Source organism: Theropithecus gelada, chromosome 20 (genome assembly GCF_003255815.1).
Source record: "Theropithecus gelada isolate Dixy chromosome 20, Tgel_1.0, whole genome shotgun sequence".
Classification (NCBI taxonomy): Eukaryota; Metazoa; Chordata; class Mammalia; order Primates; family Cercopithecidae; genus Theropithecus; species Theropithecus gelada.
Window position 1 is genome coordinate 55892110 of NC_037688.1, and position 21685 is coordinate 55913794.

Consider the following 21685-nt stretch of genomic DNA (forward strand, 5'->3'; position numbering starts at 1 on the left):
TTTTTTTTGAGACGGAGTCTCGCTCTGTCGCCCAGGCTGGAGTGCAGTGGCGCGATCTCGGCTCACTGCAAGCTCCGCCTCCCGGGTTCCCGCCATTCTCCTGCCTCAGCCTCCCGAGTAGCTGGGACTACAGGCGCCCACAACCGCGCCCGGCTAATTTTTTGTATTTTTAGTAGAGACGGGGTTTCACCGTGGTCTCGATCTCGTGAGCTTGTGATCCGCCCGCCTCGGCCTCTCAAAGTGCTGGGATTACAGGCGTGAGCCACCGCGCCCGGCCGAACCTGTGTTCTTAGGTGGCCACGGTCAGCAGAGCCCAGAGGCAGGAGCACCTTGCAGGAACCTCTGGTTCCAGGCTGCCTACTGCCCTCCTGCCCTACACCTGGCCCTGTTCAATCACGTATGTCTCCTCCCTAGTCTTGGTCAGCATCTGATTTGCTTTTTTTTTTTTTTCTTTGAGACAGAGTTTTGCTCTTTCACCCAGGCTGAAGTGCAATGGTGTGATCTTGGCTCACTACAACCTCTGTCCCCAGGTTCAAGCGATTCTCCTGCCTCAGTCTCCTGAGTAGCTGGGATTGCAGGTGCCCGCCACGATGCCTGGCTAATTTTTGTATTCTTAGTAGAGATGGGGTTTTGCTGTGTTGGCCAGGCTCGAACTCCTGACCTCAGGTGATCCAACTGCCTAGGCTTCGCAAAGTGCTAGGATTACAGGTATGAGTCACCTTGCCCAGCCAGATTTGCTTTTAATCCTCATGACTCTGCAAACTAGGCCCCATTATGTCAGTTTTATAGATGGTGAGACAGAGGCTGGGAGTCTGGGATTAGCTCAAGATCAAACAGCTCTGTGTGGCTGCAAAGGCCCTGTTCTGGCCACGGCACCAGCTGCCCCAAAACCCTCTTACCTACCTGGCACCAGTTCCGGGGTGCGGCCTGAGCAGCTGGAGACAGGACAGGTGCCTTGACTTCCCACGTGCCCCCTTCCACCACACGCAACTGATTCCTGCTGGACTCCTCACCCTCCTTCCCCGGGGCTCGCAGGTACTCACCATCTGCAGCTGTACCCGCTCCTGGGCCTGGCTCACAGTCCCCTGCAGGGTCTGCAGCAGCTGCTCTGAGTTCTGGACCTGGGCCAGGAGCACCTGCATCTGGGTTGGAGGGAGGGTGAAAGTGAGGGCAGGGGGATGTCAGGGGGCAGAAGGCAACCAGAGGCCTGGCTGGGGCTGCAGCGGCAGGGACCCACCTGCTTGGCACAGTCCTCGTTGCTCCGTCTCAGGCCCTCTTGGAGCTCATCCCGCTCACGGCTGACGCTCTCCAGGTCCTTCTGCAGCTGTCGGCCCTGCCACAGACCCTGCCTTCAGCCTGCATCTCCTGGGAACTTAGGACCCCCTCACCACACTTCTCGTGGCCCACCTCTGCAGGGAGGTGCTCTCATCCACACAGTCCATTGAGTTACAGGCCCAGCCATCCATTCTCTTCCCTTCACTCCCCACCCATCAGCAGGCCCTGCTGGGTCCATCTCCAAAGTGGATTCCACAGTGCCAGGTGCAGTGGCTCATGCCTGTAATCCCAGCACTTTGGGAGGCTGAGGCGGGCGGATCATTTGAGGTAAGGAGTTCAAAACCAGCCGGGCCAACATGGTGAAACTCCATCTCTAATAAAAATACAAAAAGTTAGCTGGGTGTGGTGGTGGGACACCTGTAATCTCAGCTACTTGGAAAGCAGAAGTTGCAGGGAGCCAAGGTCGCACCACTGCACTCCAGCCTGGGTGACAGAGTGAAACTCCATCTCAAAAAAAAAAGAACAGGGCCGGGCACGGTGGCTCATATCTATAATCCCATCACTTTGGGAGGCCGAGGTGGGCGGATCACGAGGTCAGGAGATCAAGACCATCCTGGCTAACACGGTGAAATCCTGTCTCTACTAAAAATACAAAAAAATTAGCCAGGCATGGTGGCAGGCACCTGTAGTCCCAGCCACTCGGGAGGCTGAGGCAGGAGAATGGCGTGAACCCGGGAGGCAGAGCTTGCAGTAAGCCGAGATCGTGCCATTGCACTCCAGCCTGGGCGACAGAGCGAGACTCCATCTAAAAAAAAAAAGTGGATTCCACATCCACCCATTTCTTCCTGTCTCTGTGGCCATCCCCTGGTCCAAGGTATCACATTCCCATACACCACAGTCCCAGCCTCTCAGCTTCTCCTGTGGCCCCTACCCCAACACACGCCCAAGTAAGCTTTTTTTTTTTTTTTTTTTTTTTGAGATGGGGTCTCACTCTGTGACCCAGGCTGGAGTGCAGTGGTGCACGATCTCGGCTCACTGCAGCCTCGACCACCTGGGCTCAAGCAAGCCTCTCACCTCAGCCTCCCAGAGTAGCCTGGATCATAGGCATGTGCCACCGCACCCAGCTACTTTTTTGTATTTTTTTGTAGGACAGGGTTTCATCATGTTGCCCAGGCTGATCTCAAACTCCTGGGTTCCAGCATTCCGCCCACCTCAGCGTCCCAAAGTGCTGAGATTACACACGTGAGCCACTGCACCCGGCCCCAAGTGAGCTTTTGAAAGCCTGGAGCTGGGAGGCTTCTCCCTTGCTTAAAATTAACCCTGCAGGTGCTTCCCAGATCTCCTAAGATGCACAATGCACAACCGGCCCCCAAGGCTGGACTCATGTGGTCCTGCCTTTCTTTCTGATCTCCTCTTCTCTCCTCCCCGGTGGCCTTCCTGTTCCTCAGACCCACTGTGGTCTCTCCATCCTCAGGGCCTTTGAACTCACAGGTCCTTGTGCCCTGGTCTTTTTTTTTTTTTTTTTTGCGACGGAGTTTCACTCTTGTCCTCTTGTTGCCCAGGCTGGAGTGCAATGGCGCGATCTCGGCTGACTGCAACTTCCACCTCCTGGGTTCAAGTGATTCTCCCGCCTCAGCCTCCCAAGTAGCTGGGATTACAGGCATGCGCCACCACGCCTGTCTCCATGTTGGTCAGGCTGGTCTTGAACTCTCAACCTCAGGTGATCTGCCCGCCTCGGCCTCCCAAAGTGCTGGGATTACAAGAGTGAGCCACCATGCCCAGCCTGCCCTTTAAGAGCTCCTCCTCCCACCATCTGGGTCTCAGCTCCAGCCTGAACCCAGGTCAGTCTCCCTCACTGCCAGTCTCTATCCCATAACCCTGTTTAGTTTTTTTTCTGGGCATCTCCCTGGTGACAATGTCTTCCCCATGTATCCATGTGTATTTTTGTTAAAAGCACCTTTACTGAGTTATAAGTTCTTTACCATATAATTTACCCATGTGAAATGTACAATTCATTTTTTTGCATCACATTACTATTATTATTATTATTATATTTCGAGACAGAGTTTCACTCTTGTTGCCCAGGATGGAGTGCAATGGCAGGATCTCGGCTCCCTACAACCTCCGCCTCCCCAGTTCAAGCAATTCTCCTGCCTCAGCCTCACGAGTAACTGGGATTATGGGCATGCACCACCACACCCAGCTAATTTTTATATTTTTAGTAGAGATGAGGTTTCACCATGTTGTCCAGGCTGGTCTCGAACTCCTGACCTCAGATGATCCACCCACCTCGGCCTCCCAAAGTGCTGGGATTACAGACATGAGCCACCACGCCTGGCCTTTTTTCTTTTTTTTTTTTTTTTTGAGACAGGTTCCCACTCTGTGACCCAGGATGGAGTGCGGTGGCATGATCTTGGTTCACTGCAGCCTCAATCTCCTGGGCTCAAGCGATCCTCCTGCCTCAGCCTCCCAAGTAGCTGGGACTACAGGTGCACGCTTGGCTTTTTTTTTTTTTTTTTTTTTAAATTTTTGTAAAGAGACAGGGTTTCACTATGTTGCCCAGACTGGCTTTGAACTCCTAGCCACAAACAATCTTCCCACTCAGCTTCCGAGTGGCTGGGATGGCAGGTGTGAGCCACCGCACCTGGCCCCTGTGCATGTTTACATCTGCCTGCCTTCACTAGGAGGGGGGCCTCTCTTCTCTGTGGAAGCTCTGGCTCTAGCTCTGTCTGAACACAGGTGGTGCAGGGGAAGCATCCAGCAGAGAGGGGGATGGCGCACCCCGCCACCCTGCCCACAACACTCACCTCCATCTGCAGCTGCTCCCACTGGGTGTCTGGGACAAGCTGGTAGCCAGGAGGGGGCAGGTAGATGCCCTCGGGAACCAGGGTGCCCGTAGACACCAGCGAGGCCGTCTCTTCCTGTTCAGGGCTCAGGCCCTGGCGGCTGCGGGGCAGGGAGGAGCTGCTGCCGACCCCACCGCCAAGAGAGAAGGAGGAGATGGAGGCGCTGTCATCGCAGTTGTGAGCGAAGGCCTCAGCTGCCGGACCCCCATCTCCGCTCAGCTCCTCCAGAGGCTCCAGCGGGGGCGATGGGTCCCGGGACAGGGGCAGCAACTCCGTGGAGTCGTGCAGGGAAGGGGCATGCCGGGGACGTCTCTAGGGAAGGGGGCAGGGAAGAGGCTGGGGGGCCAGGGTCCTCTGGCACCCCTCCTTCCCCAGCGCCCCCTGGCCGCGCCCTCACCTGGATCTCCTGTATCAGCTCCTCGGCCCTCAGCAGCTTCGCCTTCAGCTCCTCGATCTCCTTCTCCATGGGCAGAACGATCTCCCGCAGCTTCTCCGAGTCCTCGTGGGCCTGGAGGGAGTGGCGTTTGGCAGCAGTAGTTCCCCCCTCCCGAGTGCTGAAGCCCCAGGTCTGTTCAGAGCTTCCTCTGCAAGCACATCAGCTCTCCTAATCCTCCCTAGAAGGTGCTGTCTACCCTCATTCCAGAGATAAGAACACAGAGGCTCTAGAAGCTTCCACGACTTGCCCCAGGGCATAAGGGCAAGGATGAAGGTCACGACTTCTTCCTGTGGCCCTGTCATTCACCATATCTTCCTTCCCCAATATCCATTTTTTCCTTTTGTCATAGAACTTTACCTTTTTTTTTTTTTTTTTGAGATGGAGTCTTGCTCTATCACCCAGGCTGGACTGCAGTGGCACGATCTTGGCTCACTGCTACCTCCACCTCCTGGGTTCAAGCCATTCTCCTGCCTCAGCCTCCCCAGTAGCTGGGATTACAGGCACGCATCACCATGCCCAGCTAATTTTTGTATTTTTAGTAGAGACGTGGTTTCACCATGTTGGCCAGGCTGGTGTCGAACTCCTGACCTCGTGATCTGCCCGCCTCGGCCTCCCAAAGTGCTGGGATTACAGGCTTGAGCCACCGCACCCGGCTTTTTAAAAAATTTTTTTTAAAGAGATGAGCTCTCTTTCCGTTCCCCAGGCTGGAGTGCAGTGGTGCAATCGCGTCCCACTGTAGCCCTCCATCTCCAGGACTCAAGCCATCCTCCTGCCTCAGCCTCCTGAGTAGCTGGGACCACAGGCATGTGCACCAATGGGCTAATTTTTATATTTTTTGTAGAGACAGGATATTGCTATGTTGTCCAGACTGGTTTTGAATTCCTGGACTCAAGTGATCCTCGCACCTCAGCCTCCCAAGGTGCTGGCATTACAGGTGTAATTCCCAGCATCTGGGTTGGGATTACACCAATGCCCAGCGCACCTCACATTGTTAGTTGGGCATGTGGCCTAAATCCTAGAATACCATCCACATTTACCTGCTTCCTTGCAACTAAACAGATCATCTGGCTAAGTTCCAGCTACTGAGATAGAAACAGATGAGCCAAGGGGACCTTCCAGGACAACTCTTTATTTTATATGTATTATTATTACATTTTATTTTAGATGGAGTCTCACTTTGTTGCCCAGGCTAAAGAGGACTGGCATGATCTCGGCTCATTGCAACCTCCGCCTTCCAGGTTCAAGCAATTCTCTTGCCTCAGCCTCATGAGTAACTGGGATTACAGGCACCCCGCCACCACGCTCGGCTAATTTTTGTATTTTTAGTAGAGATGGGGTTTCACCATTTTGGCCAGGCTGGTCTCGAACTCCTGAGACCACCCACCTTGGCCTCCCAAAGTGCTGGGATTACAGGTGTGAGCCACCGTGCCTGGCCCAGGACAACTTTTATTTATTTTGATAAGAAGTTTCATTCTTAGGCCGAGGTGGGCGGATCACAAGGTCAGGAGATCGAGACCACGGTGAAACCCCATCTCTACTAAAAATACAAAAAATCAGCCAGGCGCTGTGGTGGGCGCCTGTAGTCCCAGCTACTCAGGAGGCTGAGGCAGGAGAATGGCGTGAACCCGGGAGGCAGAGCTTGCAGTGAGCCAAGATCACGCCACTGCACTTCAGCCTGGGGGACAGAGCGAGACTCTGTCTCAAAAAAAAAAAAAAAAAAAAAAGTTTCACTCTTGTTGCCCAAGCTGGAGTGCAATGGCACTGTCTCCTCTCACTGCTACCTCTGCCTCCCAGGTCCAAGCAATTCTCCTGCCTCAGCCTCCCAAGTAGCTAGAATTACAGGTGCATGCCACCACGCCCAGCTAATATTTTTGTATTTTTAGTAGAAGGGGGTTTAACCATGTTGGCCAGGCTGGTCTCGAACTCCTGAGACCACCCACCTCAGCCTCAAATGATCTCCTCGCCTCAGCCTCCCAAAGTGCTAGGATTACAGGTGTGAGCCACCGTGCCTGGCCTAGGACAACTCTTTAAAGGAAGAGGGTGTGCCTTTCTTTATTCCTCCTTCTCCTCCTTTTTGCTGGCTGGAATGTGGACATGATGGCTGGCACTCAAGCAGTCATTTTGGACCATGAGGCAATATATTACCTATGGCAAAACAGCAATATAGATGGAGCCTGCTTGACAACTTGTCGAGCTGCTTTACCAGTCCTGAAATGTCTACCTCTGAACTTGAAGGAAAAAACAAATTTCTGAGCCAGGTGCAATGGCTCACGCCTGTAATCCCAGCACTTTGGGAGGCCAAGGCGGACGGATCACTGTTAGGAGTTTGAAACCAGCCTGGCCAACACGGCAAAACTCTGTGTGTACTAAAAATACAAAATTAGCCGGGCGTGGCAGTGGGCACCTGTAATCCCAGCTACTCAGGGAGACTGAGGCACGAGAATAGCTTGAACACGGGAGGTGGAGGTTGCAGTGAGCCGAGATCGCACCACAGAACTCCAGCCTGGGTGACAGAGTGAGACTCCGTCTCTGAAAGAAAAAAAGAAAATTTCTGGCCAAGTGCAGTGGCTCATGCCTGTAAGCCCAGCACTTTGGGAGGCCAAGGTGGGCAGATCACAAGGTCAGGAGTTCGACACCAGCCTGGCCAACATGGTGAAACCCCGTCTCTACTAAAAATACAAAAATTAGCTGGGTGTGGTGGTGCGCGCCTGTAATCCCAGCTACTTGGGAGGCTGAGGCAGGAGAACTGCTTGAACCGGGACCTGGGATGCGGAGGTTTCAATGAGCTGAGATGGTGCCATTGCACTACAGCCTGGCGGCAGAGCAAGACTCTGTCTCAAAAAAAAAAAAGATGTCGCATTTAAGCCACTGTTAATTTGGGTTTTCAATCACATGCAGGCAAATTTCATCCTAATCGATTTGTTCTCCCACACTCCCAACACCACCATAGAGCTGACCATATTTTCCCATCTCTTTTCAAGCTTACGATCCTGCTGACGTTGAGCAGCCAACAGCCTCTACACATCTCCACTTGTATGTCCCACAGGCTCCTCTAACCATAGACATCCAAAACAAACCACTCAGGGATGCTGTTCTTCCTGCCACAAGCACTCAGTCAGCGAGAACAGCCCTGCTGGCCACAAGCTGTTCAAGGCAGAAATCTGCCAGTCATCCCTGTCCCCGTCACTCCCCACTTCTAGTTCATGCCCTTTCCACTTCTTGAATCACTTGAAATCTTCTCAAGCAAGCTCAGTTTAATCCTCCAAATCTCTTTTTCTTTTTTGAGATGGAATCTTGCTCTGCTGCCCAGGCTGGAGTGCAGTGGTGCGATCTCGGCTCACTGCAACCTCTGCCTCTTGGGTTCAAGAGATTCTCCTGCCTCAGTCTCCCGAGTAGCTGGGATTACAGGCGCCCGACACCATGCCTGGCTAATTGTTGTACTTTTTTAGTAGAAACAGGGTTTCCCCATGTTGGCCAGGCTGGTCTCAAACTCCCGACCTCAAGTGATCTGCCCACCTCAACCTCCCAAAGGGCTAGGATTACAGGCGTGGGCCACCACGCCCAGCCCTGATGCTCCCTTCACTGTGTTGGGCGGCTTTCATTGAGCGGGGCCCTGTCCTTTACCAACCTGCTGAGGTGCTCCCTGAGGAACACTCCGGATGCACGGGGCAGCCCGGATGCTGGAAAGATGTGGCTTGAAGGTCTTTGTTTCATGGGCTCCTGTCTTCATCTTTGTCTTTCTAACTAGGTAATTGACACCATCCCTGAGCCTCAGTTTCCTTATGCATGAAATAAGAATATTAATTGAAGTATCTATCTCACAGGTCTGCTGTAGGATCAAATGAAGTAACAATGCAAATTTGCTTTGAAAGATGAAGCATGTGATAATAAATATGTGCTTCCTATAATTGTTAATAACAGCAATAATAAAGGAGGTGACATATCGTAGAGATTAAGAACACTTTCGAACCAGCCTGGGCGCGGTGGTTCACGCCTGCAATACCAGCACTTTGGGAGGCAGAGGCGGGCTGATCACTGGAGGTCAGGAGTTCGAGACCAGCCTGGCCAACACGGCGAAACCCCGCCCCTACTAAAAATACAAAAGAATTAGCCGGGCATGGTGGCAGGTGCCTGTAATTCTAGCTATTCAGGAGGCTGAGGCAGGAGAATCAGTTGAACCCAGGAGGCAGAGGTGGCAGTGAGTCGAGATCATGCGACTATACTCCAGCCTGGGTGACAGAGCAAGACTCTCTCAATAATAAATAAATCAGTAAATAAAACCAGCCTGCCTAGACTTTTTTTTTAAGAGACAGGGTCTTACTCTGTCACCCAAGCTGGAGTGCAGTGATGTGATCATAGCTCACTGCAGGCTTGATTTCTGGCTCAAGTAATCCTCCCATGTCAGCCTCTTGAGTAGCTGGGACTACACGTGTGCACCACCATGCCCAGCTAATTTAACAAAAAAAATTTTTTACAGATGGGATCTTGCTATGGTGCCCAGGCTGGAGTGCAGTAGTAAGATCATAGCTCACTGCGGCTTCAAGCTCCTGGCCTCAAGTGATCCTCCTGCCTTGCCTTTTCAAAGTGCTGGGATTATAAGCATGAGTCAGGCTTCTGCTTAGATTTTAAAATCTCAACTCCATTCCCTTTTATGTGCATAAACAGGAGAAGTACTGAATTTCCCTGAGCCTTACCGTACTCATCTGATAAATGGATCTAATAGACCTCCCTTACAGGGAATGGACGGGGGAGGCTAACTCTGTCAAGCACTAAGCACAGTGCCTAAAGCATCAGAGGCATCTTTTTTTTTTTTAAGACAAAGTCTCGCTCTGTTGCCCAGGTTGGAGTACAGTGGCACAATCTTAGCTCACAGCAGCCTCTGCCTCCTGGGTTCAAGTGATCCTCCTGCCTCAACCTCCTGAGTAGCTGGGATTATAGGTGTGCGCTACAGGCTGATTTTTGTATTTTGAGTAGAGACGGGGCTTCACCATGTTGACCAGGCTGGTCTCGAACTCTTGACCTCAAGTGATCCACCTGCCTTGGCCTCCCTAAGTGTTGGGATTACAGGTGTGAGTCACTGCACCAAGCCAGGAGGTAACAATATATCACCAAGCGGTAATGTCCGCCAGGAACAGTCAATATTTAATAACAGTAAGAAATTTTTTTGTTACCCTTAAGTGTAAGTTTCCTTTCCCCTACATAACTTAATTTTGGAGCTAAGCGAACTTGGTCACCCACTAATAAGGGGCAAGCCAGGACCCTATGGAGCACAGAGCCAAGCTCTCTCAACAACACCTGGTAACTCTGTGCTATTCCTAGAATCACTGCTGGATGCCCTGCACCCCGTGACCGGGCAATGGGACATCCACAGTCCTTAACATCCTTTCAAATCCCAGGGCAGTGGGGAAACCATCCCAACCCCAACCTTTTCCATCTGCTTCTCCAGGGAGTCCAGGGGGTGGGCCCGGGACAGCAGCTGCTTCAGGCGGCCCAGTTCCCGCTCCTTCTCCTCACAGTGCTGCTGCTGCTGCTGTTGCTCCTGCTTCAGGGCGGCGATCTGGGCTTCATAGCTACTGATGGAGTCTGGTGGGGGAGAGGGAGGGTCAATGAGCCGGTCCTGCCTGTGGGCGAGCAGGGGACCTTGATGCACTGACTCTTTCTGTGAGACAATCTACCATAGCGGTTGCCATGGCAGGCTTTGCAGAAATTGACCTGGGCAATCACTCAGCCTCTCTGTGCATCAGTGTCCTTAGGTGCAAAATGGGGAAACTACTGATCATCCTTCTGGTGGCTACAGATTAAATGAGATGACATATCTAAGATAGTGTACAAAAAAATAAAAAATAAAAATAGATGAGATGACACAGGCAAGGTATCCAGCCCTTTCTCAGGCACACAGAAGATGTGACACTGTTCCTATTAATATATACCAGGAACAGTCAATATTTAAGAACAGTAAGAATTTTTTTTGATTATTATCATTATTATTTTGAGACAGAGTCTCACTGTCACCCAGGCTGGAGTGCAGTGGTTCCATCTTGGCTCACTGCAACCTCCGTCTCCCGGGTTCAAGCAATTCTTTTGCCTCAGCCTCCCATGTAGCTGGGATTACAGGTGCCCACCACCACGCCCAGCTAATTTTTCTATTTTAGTAGAGGTGGGGTTTTGCCATGTTGGCCAAGCTGCTCTTGAACTCCTGACCTCAAGCGGTCCACCTGTCTTGGCCTCCCAAACTGCTGGGATTATAGGTGTGAGCCACTGCTCCCAGCCTCATTTTTTTTAATTTTTGAGAAAGGGTCTCACTCTGTCGCCCAGGCTGAAGTGTAGCGTCGCAATCATGACTCACTGCAACCTCAGCCTCCTGGGCTCAAGCAATCCTCCCACCTCAGTGTCCCGAGTAGCTGGGACTACAGGCACATCCTAGCACGCTTGGCTAAGTTTTGCATTTTTTGTAGAGACGGGGTCTCACCATGTTGCCCAGGCTGGTCTGGAACTCCTGAGCTCAAGCAATCCTCCCGTCTCAGCCTCCCAAAGTGCTGGGATTACAGGCATGAGCCACCACACCCGGCACTTAATCATAGTCATAAATATTTACGCTGGATCAGACTCTGAGCTGGGCTCTGGAAATACAGAAATCAATCAAACACAAAGCCTGCCACCGGGAGCTCACAGTCCAATGAAGAGGGCGGCTGTGGCAATAGTCAGGATGCAGTATGGGAAGAGGTAAAGGAAAGGACCCTTCCTGGGCTTGGAGATGGCAGAGGAAGGAGCCCTCACTCTGCCTGCCTGACCAGGCAGGAGAGGACAGTGGTAGACAGTGAAGGAGGGAAAGGATACATGAGTTAACAGGACCAGTGTGAGCAGCGGAAGAGCGGCTGGCATGGCTGCGGCATGGTGAGGTATGCTGGAGGTGTTGGAACAGCAAAGGCACCCAAGGAGACACTGGAAAGGAGGCAGTAGGTGGCTCCCAGGGCCTTGCATGTGACGCCAAGAGGTTTGGAACTTATGCTACAGGTCAGCAGGAGATGGAGGTGATGTTGGATAGATTATATACTTTTTTGTTGTTGTTGTTAGGGAGTCAGGGCCTGGCGCCGTGGCTCACACCTGTAATCCCGGCACTTTGGGAGGCCGAGGTGGGCAGATCACCTGAGGTCAGGAGTTCGAGACCAGCCTGGCCAACATGGTGAAACCCTGTCTCTACTAACACAAAATTTAACCAGGTGTGGTGGTGGGCACCTGTAATCCCAGCTACTTGGGAGGCTGAGGCAGGAGAACTGTTTGAACCCAGGAGGCGGAGGTTGCAGTGAGCTGAGATTGTGCCACTGCACTTCAGCCTGGGTGACAGAGCAGGACTCTGTCTCAAAAAAAGAAAACAAAAAAAAGAGAGTCAGGGTATCCCTCTGTCACCTAGGCTAGAGTGCAGTGGCGAAATCATAGTTCACTGCAGCCTTAAACTCTTGGGCTCAAGTGAACCTCCCACCTCACCCTCCCAAGTAGCAGGGACCACAGGCACTTGCCACCATACCCAGCTAAGGGTCTCATTTTGGTGCCCAGGCTGGTTTCAAACTCCTGACCTCAACTGATCCTCTTACCTGAGTAACATGGACTTGTTTTATTTTTGGTAGAACCTGGTCATTTTTTGTTTGTATAGGGATTGACCTATTACTGTGCACTAACAGTAGAAGTAAAGGTTCAGCTGGGCCGGGTGTGGTGGCTCACGCCTGTAATCCCAGCACTTTGGGAGGCCAAGGCAGGTGGATCACAAGGTCAGGAGATCGAGACCATCCTGGCTAACACAGTGAAACCCCATCTCTACTGAAAATACAAAAAATGGGGCCGGGCGTGGTGGCCCACGCCTGTAATCCCAGCACTTTGGGAGGCCAAGGCAGGGGGATCATGAGGTCAGGAGATTGAGACCATCCTGGCTAACACGGTAAAACCCCGTCTCTGCTAAAAATAAAATTAAAATAAAATTAGCCGGGTGTGGTGGCAGGCACCTGTAGTCCCAGCTAGCTGGGAGGCTGAGGCAGGAGAATGGCGTGAACCTGGGAGGCAGAGCTTGCAGTGAGCCGAGGTCGTGCCACTGCACTCCAGCCTGCGTGACAGAGTGAGACTCCATCTCAAAAAAACAAAAAAAAACAAAAAACCAAACAAAACAAAAAAATACCCAAAAAATTAGCCGGGCGTGGTAGCACACACCTGTAGTCCCAGCTACTTGGGAGGCTGAGGCAGGAGAATCGCTTGAACCCAGGAGGCGGAAGTTGCAGTGAGCTGAGATCGCACCACTGCACTCCAGCCTGGGTAACAGAGTGAGACTCCATCTTAAAAAAAAAAAAAAAAAAAAAAAAAAAAGGTTCAGCTGTTAGGCTGCTTGGCTGTTTTCCAGCTGTATGACTTTGGGCAAGTTATTTAACCTCTCCCGGCCTCAGAGCTTCCTCTGTAAAATGGAGATGGATAATAGTTCCTGCCTCACACAGTTTGTTATGAAGATTAGTTACTCATAAAGCATTTAGCTCAGTGCCTGGCACACAGTGAGTGCTCAAAACATGCTACCTGGCCAGGCGTGGTGGCTCACACCTGTAATCCCAGCACTTTGGGAGGCCAAGGCCGGCAGATCATTTGAGCTCAGGAGTTCAAGGCCAGTCTGGGTAACATAGTGAGACCCTGTTTCTACAAAAAGTACAAAAAATTAGCCAGGCATGGTGGCATGCACCTGTAGTCCTGGCTACTTGGGAAGCTGAGGTAGGAGGATCTACGTGAGCCCAGGAGGTGGAGGTTGCAGTGAGCTGAGATCACACCAGCGTGGTGTGACACACTCCAGCCTGGGCGACAGAGTGAAACTCTTATTGACTCAAGAAAAAAAAAAAAAAAGCTAGCTATTGTTATTATTTAGGACACACCTGGTTTTTCCCATACAGTAGAGATAACAAGTTTCCCTTAATAAATGTATGTAAAATTTTAAAATGTGGATCTATTTAAAGAACAAATACTAAGTAAATAGCAGAGTAAGTTGTACAAGGATGTATCTACATTGCACAGGCACGTGGATCCTGAAATGTGGGAAATACAGCCCCAGAGAAGTCTCCAGGAGCGGCTGTTAGAAAGGGAAATCGCATGGTGGGAAGGGAATTTTAGGAAGTTTACTCTGGAAGCCAATGTCAAGGCCAGACTATAGAGGGAGATCCGTGAGAAGGTTGGGACAAAAGTCCAGGAGAGAGTTGACAAGAGCCCCACCACAGCAGGGGCAGAGCAGCGGGGCAGCTCTGACATCTGTTTCAGAGGCTCTGGCTTCTGCTAGAGGAAGGAGAGTAGAAAACAGGATGAGCAGCTGGGGCTTCTGGAGCCAGAGGAGCAAGTACAGAGAACATGGGGTGGAGGCAGGGAAGCTGGTGCATGGCGTGGGGTGGAGGAAGGAGTGTCTGGGGAAGGCTAGAGAGCAGAGCATTAGACTCACAGAGACTGGGTCAGGGCTGATTCTATTTCCCAGAAGTCCAGACTAAAATGAGGTTGGTCTGGGGAACTGAGAAGTTTCTCACCCATCTTCAGGGTTGATCAATCATCAGTGAGGGACAAGAAATGACATGGGCAAGGCAACAGATAGAAGCTGGGAGCTAAACTTAGCTGTAACTGACAGAGCTGCTGCTATCACATGGAGTGCCTCTATGCAAATTTTAAAAGGGCAGCCCTTCCTCCGGCCATAGGCATGCCCTGAGCTAGGCAGCCCTGCTAACTTATCCCATAGCTTATCTGTGCCCCCGCATCCTTTTCTCGTCATGCACTCCCCAGTATGGGGCTGATGGGAAGTCTAGGTGATTCCCCCGTCTCACCTTTCAGGATGGCCTGCAGCGAGGCCACCTCCTCTTGGCACTGCCGCTGCACCGCAGCCACAGCCTCGGCCTTCGTGCTCTCGCTCACCTCTGCCACAGCCTTCATGGTTTCCATTTCTGCCAGGGCGCCTGCCAGCTCAGCCCGAAGCCGGCTGAGCTCACCTGACTCGGCCTCACCATTTGCCCCTTCCTGGGGCTGGGGGTCCTCCAGTGCTGTGGGGGACAGGGATAAGCTTCTCTTCCCATCTCTTAACACCCCAGGCCACCTACCGGCTTAGCAAGTCCTGCAACCTAGTAATGTTGCCTTCACCCGGGACCGCCTTCACCTGGGCCCGCCCCGCTCACCTGGCACCGCCCCTGCCCCGCCCCCTTTCCACTGGCTCTGCCGGGTGCTGCCTACACTCCATCTCTTCGCGGTGGCCAGTTTCACTCAATCCTCTCCTCAGTCCAACCCGGCCCCGCCCTCCCAATGGCCGCGCCCCTTCCTCACCGGGCCCCACCTCGCACCTGTCACTGGCTCTACCCCTTGAATGGCCGGGCCACGCCCCATTTCGCCGAGAGCCCTAGGCCCCGCCCCCTTTTCCGACGGCGTGGCCCCGCCCCTTCCTCCATCACCCTTCTCCACCCCCCATCCGCAGGTGGCTACCTCGGCCCCGCCCCCAGTTTTACCGCCCTCTGCGTGCACGGACGCCCCCTCACGTACCAGCCCCCGGCCGCCGCCGCCGCTTGTCGTTGTCCGCGGCCACCGGCGCAGCTGCCGCCATTGCCTCAGAGCAAACGGCGGATTCCCGCACTCCCTGGTGACGGAGCGCACCGCTTCCGGGTCCTCTCGGCTGTTTCCGGATCCGCTCGGCTGTTTCCGGATCGGCCCCGGGCTGGAGGCCCCGGACGGAGGATGGGGGGATTGCCGAGCCACGGCCGGAGATTCCCGAGTCGGCCCCCGGCCCCGCCCCGGCTCTTCTTGGCTGGGTCGACTGGTTTGGGGGGTACTCCTGCGTTTCAAGCCCCGACGAGGATCCTTAAGAGGTCTTCCCAGGCGTCTCTCCGTGACCTCGGAAGCCCTGCTCCAATTATGCCTCCTCCGGGACACCGGCCTGCGGAGCGCTCCCCCTCGCTCCTTCGCTGCCCCTGCCCGGAGCCAGCCTTTGATCGGCTCCGGCCGCCCTTCCGCCCGAGCCTGGCTTGCGTTACAGCGGATTGTGGCGGGGCCCTCCCTGCACCTCCGCCCTCGTGGAGTGTCCCTCGGGGCAGGGCCGGGTCGGCTTCATTTTTCTGAGCGCTTCGGAGTCCCCGCGTAGTGAGTCGGAGTCTGAAACTTGCACGTCCCCACCCCCATTTTGTTATTCAGCCAGTCACCGCTTCCTGCTGGCCCCCCTTTCCCCCTCCCAGCGCCTTCAAATCCCTCCTCTCCTCTCCGCCTGTGTCTAGATCAGGCTCTATCTGTGACCTCCACCCGGACGGTGACAGGCAATTCAGATTTATGTCCAGAGCCTTGGTTCCCCTTCCCCCAAACCTTTTTCTCCCTCTGTAAAGGACACGCCAGGAACCTGAAAGTCCTTGATTCTCGTGTCCTCCTGCAAGTCCCGTAAACTCTACTTCCAATGTGCTAACTATTACAGAATGTGCCCCTTTTTCTCCATCTCCAGCGCTAGCACTCCGTCCCAGCTCCAATCACCTCTCCTGAACTTCCACAGTGTCGACTGGGCTCTTTAATTAATTAATTCTCCTTAAAGCAGCTGGAGTGATTTTTGTAAAACAGACAATGCAGTTTGAAAATGGCCAAAGGTAGACCGCTTTTACACTGTTGGTGGGAATGTAAATTAGTTCAACCATTATGGAAGACAATGTGGTGATTCCTCAAAGACCTAGAACCAGAAATACAATTTGACCCAGAAATCCCATTACTGGGTATATACCTAAACGAATATAAATCATTCTATTACAAAGATAAATGCACGAGTATGTTCACTGCGGCACTATTCAAAATAGCAAAGCCATGGACTCAACCCAAATGCCCATCAATGATGGACTGGATAAAGAAAATGTGGTGGCCGGGCGCGGTGGCTCAAGCCTGTAATCCCAGCACTTTGGGAGGCCGAGACGGGCGGATCACGAGGTCAGGAGATCGAGACCATCCTGGCGAACACCGTGAAACCCCGTCTCTACTAAAATATACAAAAAACTAGCCGGGCGAGGTGGCGGGTGCCTGTAGTCCCAGCTACTCGGGAGGCTGAGGCAGGAGAATGGCGTAAACCTGGGAGGCGGAGCTTGCAGTGAGCTGACATCCGGCCACTGCACTCCAGCCCGGGCTACAGAGCGAGACTCCGTCTCAAAAAAAAAAAAAAAAAAATGTGGTACATATACACCATGGAATACTATACGGCCATAAAAAGGAACGAGATCATGTCCTTTGCAGGGACATGGATAGAGCTAAAAGCCGTTATCCTCAGCAAATTAATGCAAGAACAGAAAGCTAAACACCACACGTTCTCACTTATAAGTGGGAGCTGAACAATGAGAACACATGGACACAGGGAGGGGACTACATACTTGGGGGCCTGTGGGGTGGGGGGAGGGAGAGCGTTAGCAAGAGTGGCTGATGCATACTGGGCTTGTTACCTAGGTGATGGGTTGATGTGTGCGGCAAACTACCATGGCAGACGTTTACCTGTGTAACAAACCTGCACATCCTACACGTGTATCCCAGAACTTTAAATAAAGAAAATGGACAAAGGATATGAATGGACATTTCACTGCTCTCACAGGTGGCAATATGTGCATGAAAAGATGTTAAACATCATTAGCTATTTATTCGGGAAATACAAATTAAAGCCACAATCACTTTCATCACTACGCACTTCTTGGAATGGCTAAAATGAGAACGCTAACACCAAATGCTTGTGAGTATGTGGAGAAACTGGGTTTCTCATCTTTTGTTGATGGAAATGTGAAATGGTATAGCCACTCTGGAAAAATAATATGGCAGTTTTGAACAAAACTAAACACGCACTTACTTTTTCACCAAGTATGAAACCAAGTGTTTTCCACCAAGCTTTGAGCTGGGGTCTTGGTTCAGATGTTACCTCCTCAGTGAGGCCTGATCACCCTAACTAAAATGGCCACCTCTGGCTGCATGTGATGGCTCACGCCTGTGATGCTAGCACTTTGGGAGGCCAATGGCAGGAGGATCACTTGAGCCCAGGAGTTCGAGACCAGCCTGGACAACATAGTGAGACCTCATCTCTACAAAAAATTTAAAAATTAGCTGGGCATGGCCAGGCGCGGTGTCTCACGCCTGTAATCCCAGCACTTTGGGAGGCTGAGGAGGGCAGATCACAAGGTTAGGAGATCAAGACCATCCTGGCTAACACGGTGAAACCCTATCTCTACTAAAAATACAAAAAATTAGCCGGGTGTGGTGGCACGTGCCTGTAGTCCCAGCTACTCGGGACGCTGAGGCAGGAGAATTGCTTGAACCCGGGAGGCGGAGGTTGCAGCGAGCCGAGATCATGCCATTACACTCCAGCCTGGGCGACAGAGAAAAAAAAAAATTAGCTGGGCATGGTGGTGTGCATCTGTATTCCAAGCTACTCAGGAGGCTGAGGCGGGGAAGATCTACTTGAGCCCTGGAGGCCGAGGCTGCAGTGAGCTTGATTGTGCCACTGCACTTCAGCCTGAGCGAGAGAGCAAGACCCTGTTTAAAAAAATAAAAATCAATCAGTCAATCCAGACTCCCTGGGCATGCAGCAGGGTTTCTGGGGAAGGGGCTGAAATGATGACTAGAAATGATCCTCCCGTCAGTTTCGGGAGGGCCTTCCTGACAGCTCTCAGGCTTGAGTTTATCCTGCAGGCCCTGGGAGCCACTGAAGGCCATTGAGCAGGGGAAGCACATGACTAACATCGAAGAAGTTCTCTTGACATGCGGAGTGTAGATGGGAACCAAAAGACATAGGAGACGGGGAGCCCAGGAGAGAGGCTGTTGAATTGCTTCTGATTGTGAAGAAAGGATTCAGAGGGGAAAATTGATTCTATCAATATTTAGGATATAAAATGGACTAGCCTAGATGATAGAGTGCATGTGGGAGAAGAGAAAATAAAATTTTCGGCCGGATGCAGTGGCTCATGCCTACAATCCTAGCACTTTGGGAGGTCGAGGCGGGTGGATCACCTGAGGTCAGGAGTTCGAGACCAGCCTGGCCAACATGGTGAAACCTTGTTGCTACTAAAAATAGAAAAATTAGCTGAGCGTGGTGGTGCATGCCTGTAATCCCAGCTGCTTGGGTGGCTGAGGCAGGAGAATCACTTGAACCTGGGAGGCAGATGTTGCAGTGAGCCGAGATCGCATTATTGCACTCCAGCCTGGGCAACAAGAGTGAGACTCTGTCTCCAAAAAAAAAAAAAAAAAGAAAATTTTCTTTCAGCTAGGTATGGTGACTCATGCCTGTAATCCCAGCACTTTGGGTGACTGAGGCAGGAGGATCTCTTGGGCCCAGGAGTTCAAGACCAGCCTGGGCAATGTAGTGAGAAAGGAGAATAAAAAAAGTTTTCCTCGCCTCTACAAAAAAAGGGAGAGAGTTTTCTTCCTAACTTATTTTGGTTTTTTTTTTTTTTTTTTTGAAACGGAGTTTTGCTCTTGTCTCGCAGGCTGGAGTGCAATGGCGCGATCTTTGCTCACTGCAACCTCCGCCTTTCAAGTTCAAGCGATTCTCCTGCCTCGACCTCCCAAGTGGCTGGGATTACAAGTGTGCGTCACCACACCAAGCTAATTTTTGTATTTTTAGTAGAGATGGGGTTTCACCATGTTGGCCAGGCTGGCCTTGAACTCCTGACCTCAAATGATCCGCCCCCCTTGGCCTCCCAAAGTGCTGGGATTACATGAGCCGCCTCGCCTGGCCCCTAACTTCTTTTCTTTCCTTTATCCAGCAAATACCTATCGAGTGTCTACTAGATGCCTGTTCACAGCTAAGGATGGTAAATATTTCTGTTCTCAAAGAAAGAACATTCTGGTGCAGGAGGCAGATGAGAAGACTAGCAAATACACATGCATAATTTGAGATTGGGGGCAAGTGCTGAGAATGAAATAAGGGCATGAGATCAAAAAAGCATGTAAGTGGCCGGGCGCGGTGGCTCAAGCCTGTAATCCCAGCACTTTGGGAGGCCGAGACGGGCGGATCACGAGGTCAGGAGATCGAGACCATCCTGGCTGACACGGTGAAACCCCGTCTCTACTAAAAAATACGAAAACTTAGCCGGGCGAGGTGGCGGGCGCCTGTAGTCCCAGCTACTCGGGAGGCTGAGGCAGGAGAATGGCGTAAACCCGGGAGGTGGAGCTTGCAGTGAGCTGAGATCCGGCCACTGCACTCCAGCCTGGGTGACAGAGCGAGACCCCGTCTCAAAAAAAAAAAAAAAAAAAAAAAAAGCATGTAAGTAAGGGGAATTTGAGGAGGTTTTCTTTTTCTTCTTCTTTTTTTTTTTTCGAGACAGAGTCTCACTCTGTCATCCAGGCTGCAGTCCAGTGGCGCAATCTCGGCTCACTGCAACCTTCGCCTCCTGGGTTCAGGTAATTCTCCTGGCTCAGCCTCTTGAGTAGCTGGGATTATAGGCATGAGCTATTTTTTTATTTTTATTTTTATTTTTATTTTTAGTAGATACTGAGTTTCACCATGTTGGCCAGGCTGGTCTCGTTCTCCTGACCTCAAGTGATCCGCCCGCTTCAGCCTCCCAAAGTGCTGGGATTACAGGCATGAACCACTGTGCCTGGTCTTTTTTTTTGTATTTTCTGTAGAGATGGGGTTTTACCATGTTGCCCAGGCTAGACTTGAACTCCTGGGCTCAAGCGATCCTCCCACCTCAGCCTCCTGAGTAGCTGGGACTACAGGTATGCACCATCATGCCCAAATAAATTTTTTTGTATTTTTAGTAAAGACGGATTTCTCCATTTTGCCCAGGCTGGTCTTGAACTCCGGCTCAAGTGATCCGCCCACCTGGGCCTCCCAAAATGCTGGGATTACAGGCGTGAGCCACCGCACCCAGCCAACATATAATATCTATCTATCTATCTATCTATCTATCTATCTATCTATCTATCTATCGAGAGACAGGCTCTTGTTGCCCAGGCTAGAGTGCAGTGGTGCCATCTCAGCTCACTGTAACCTCCATCCCCCGATCCTCCCACCTCAGCCTCCCAAGTAGCTGGGAACACAGGCATGCGCCACCACACCTGGCTAATTTTTTGTATTTTTGGTAGAGATAGGTTTTGCCATATTGCCCAGGCTGGTCTCCAACTCCTGAGCACAAGCAATCTGCCTGCCTTGACCCCATAAAGTGCTGGGAGGTGTGAGTCACCTCCCCCAGCCTGAGATTTTTTTTTTTTTTTTTTTTTTTTTTTGAGACGGAGTCTTGGTGTGTTGCCTAGGCTGGAGTGCAGTGGCTGGATCTCAGCTCACTGCAAGCTCCGCCTCCCAGGTTTACGCCATTCTCCTGCCTCAGCCTCCCGAGTAGCTGGGACTACAGGCGCCCGCCCCCTCGCCCGGCTAATTTTTTGAATTTTTTAGTAGAGACGGGGTTTCACCGGGTTAGCCAGGATGGTCTCGATCTCCTGACCTCGTGATCTGCCCGTCTCAGCCTCCCAAAGTGCTGGGATTACAGGCTTGAGCCACTGCGCCTGGCCGATATTTTTTAAAAAATAATAATATATATATTTTTGAAGCACCGGGGGGCACAGGGAAGGCCTCTTTGAAGAAGTACCACTTGAACTGAGACCCGAGTGATGAAAAGAACCAGTCCAGCAAAGAACCAAAGAGCCCCCAGCAGAGATGCAGGAAGAAGGGCTGCAAGTGCAAGGGTGCTGAGGCAGGGAAGCACTTGACAAGGGGGAGAGTGGTGAGGCATGAGGTGGAAAATGTAGGTAGGTCAGCAACACTCGGCCTACTAGGCCTTGGGTTGGAGTTTTTATTTTAGGTAGATGAAAAGTAACTGACATTTTTTGTGTTTTAAAAAATTTCTGGGCCGGGCGCGGTGGCTCACGCCTGTAATCCCAGCACTTTGGGAGGCCGAAGCGGGCGGATCACAAGGTCAGGACATCGAGACCACGGTGAAACTCCGTCTCTATTAAAAAAAAATACAAAAAATTAGCCGGGCGCAGTGGCGGGCGCCTGTAGTCCCAGCTACTCAGGAGGCTGAGGCAGGAGAATGGTGTAAACTCGGGAGGCGGAGCTTGCAGTGAGCTGAGATCTGGCCACTGCACTCCAGCCCAGGCGACAGAGCGAGACTCCGTCTCAAAAAAAAAAAAAAAAAAAAAA

At 51.9% G+C, this 21685-nt stretch overlaps 1 protein-coding gene across 3 annotated transcripts in view; it reads right to left on the reverse strand.

The window, feature by feature from the left end:
* RABEP2 (rabaptin, RAB GTPase binding effector protein 2) overlaps positions 1-16067 on the reverse strand; it is a 22076-nt gene extending 6009 nt beyond the window's left edge. Inside the window, exons 1-7 of one of the 3 annotated variants that reach the window (XM_025369475.1) lie at positions 15088-15726; positions 14385-14597; positions 9983-10140; positions 4519-4629; positions 4083-4433; positions 1238-1333; positions 1044-1142 (exon numbers count right to left, since the gene is read on the reverse strand). In XM_025369475.1, coding sequence (XP_025225260.1) covers positions 1044-1142; positions 1238-1333; positions 4083-4433; positions 4519-4629; positions 9983-10140; positions 14385-14597; positions 15088-15148 — 1089 coding nt within the window. In that variant the 5' untranslated portion in view covers positions 15149-15726. Of the gene's footprint in view, positions 1-1043; positions 1143-1237; positions 1334-4082; positions 4434-4518; positions 4630-9982; positions 10141-14384; positions 14598-15087 lie in introns of all 3 variants that reach the window. The other 2 variants (XM_025369477.1, XM_025369476.1) reach the window with 2 other exon arrangements.
* Positions 16068-21685: the final 5618 nt, after the last annotated feature.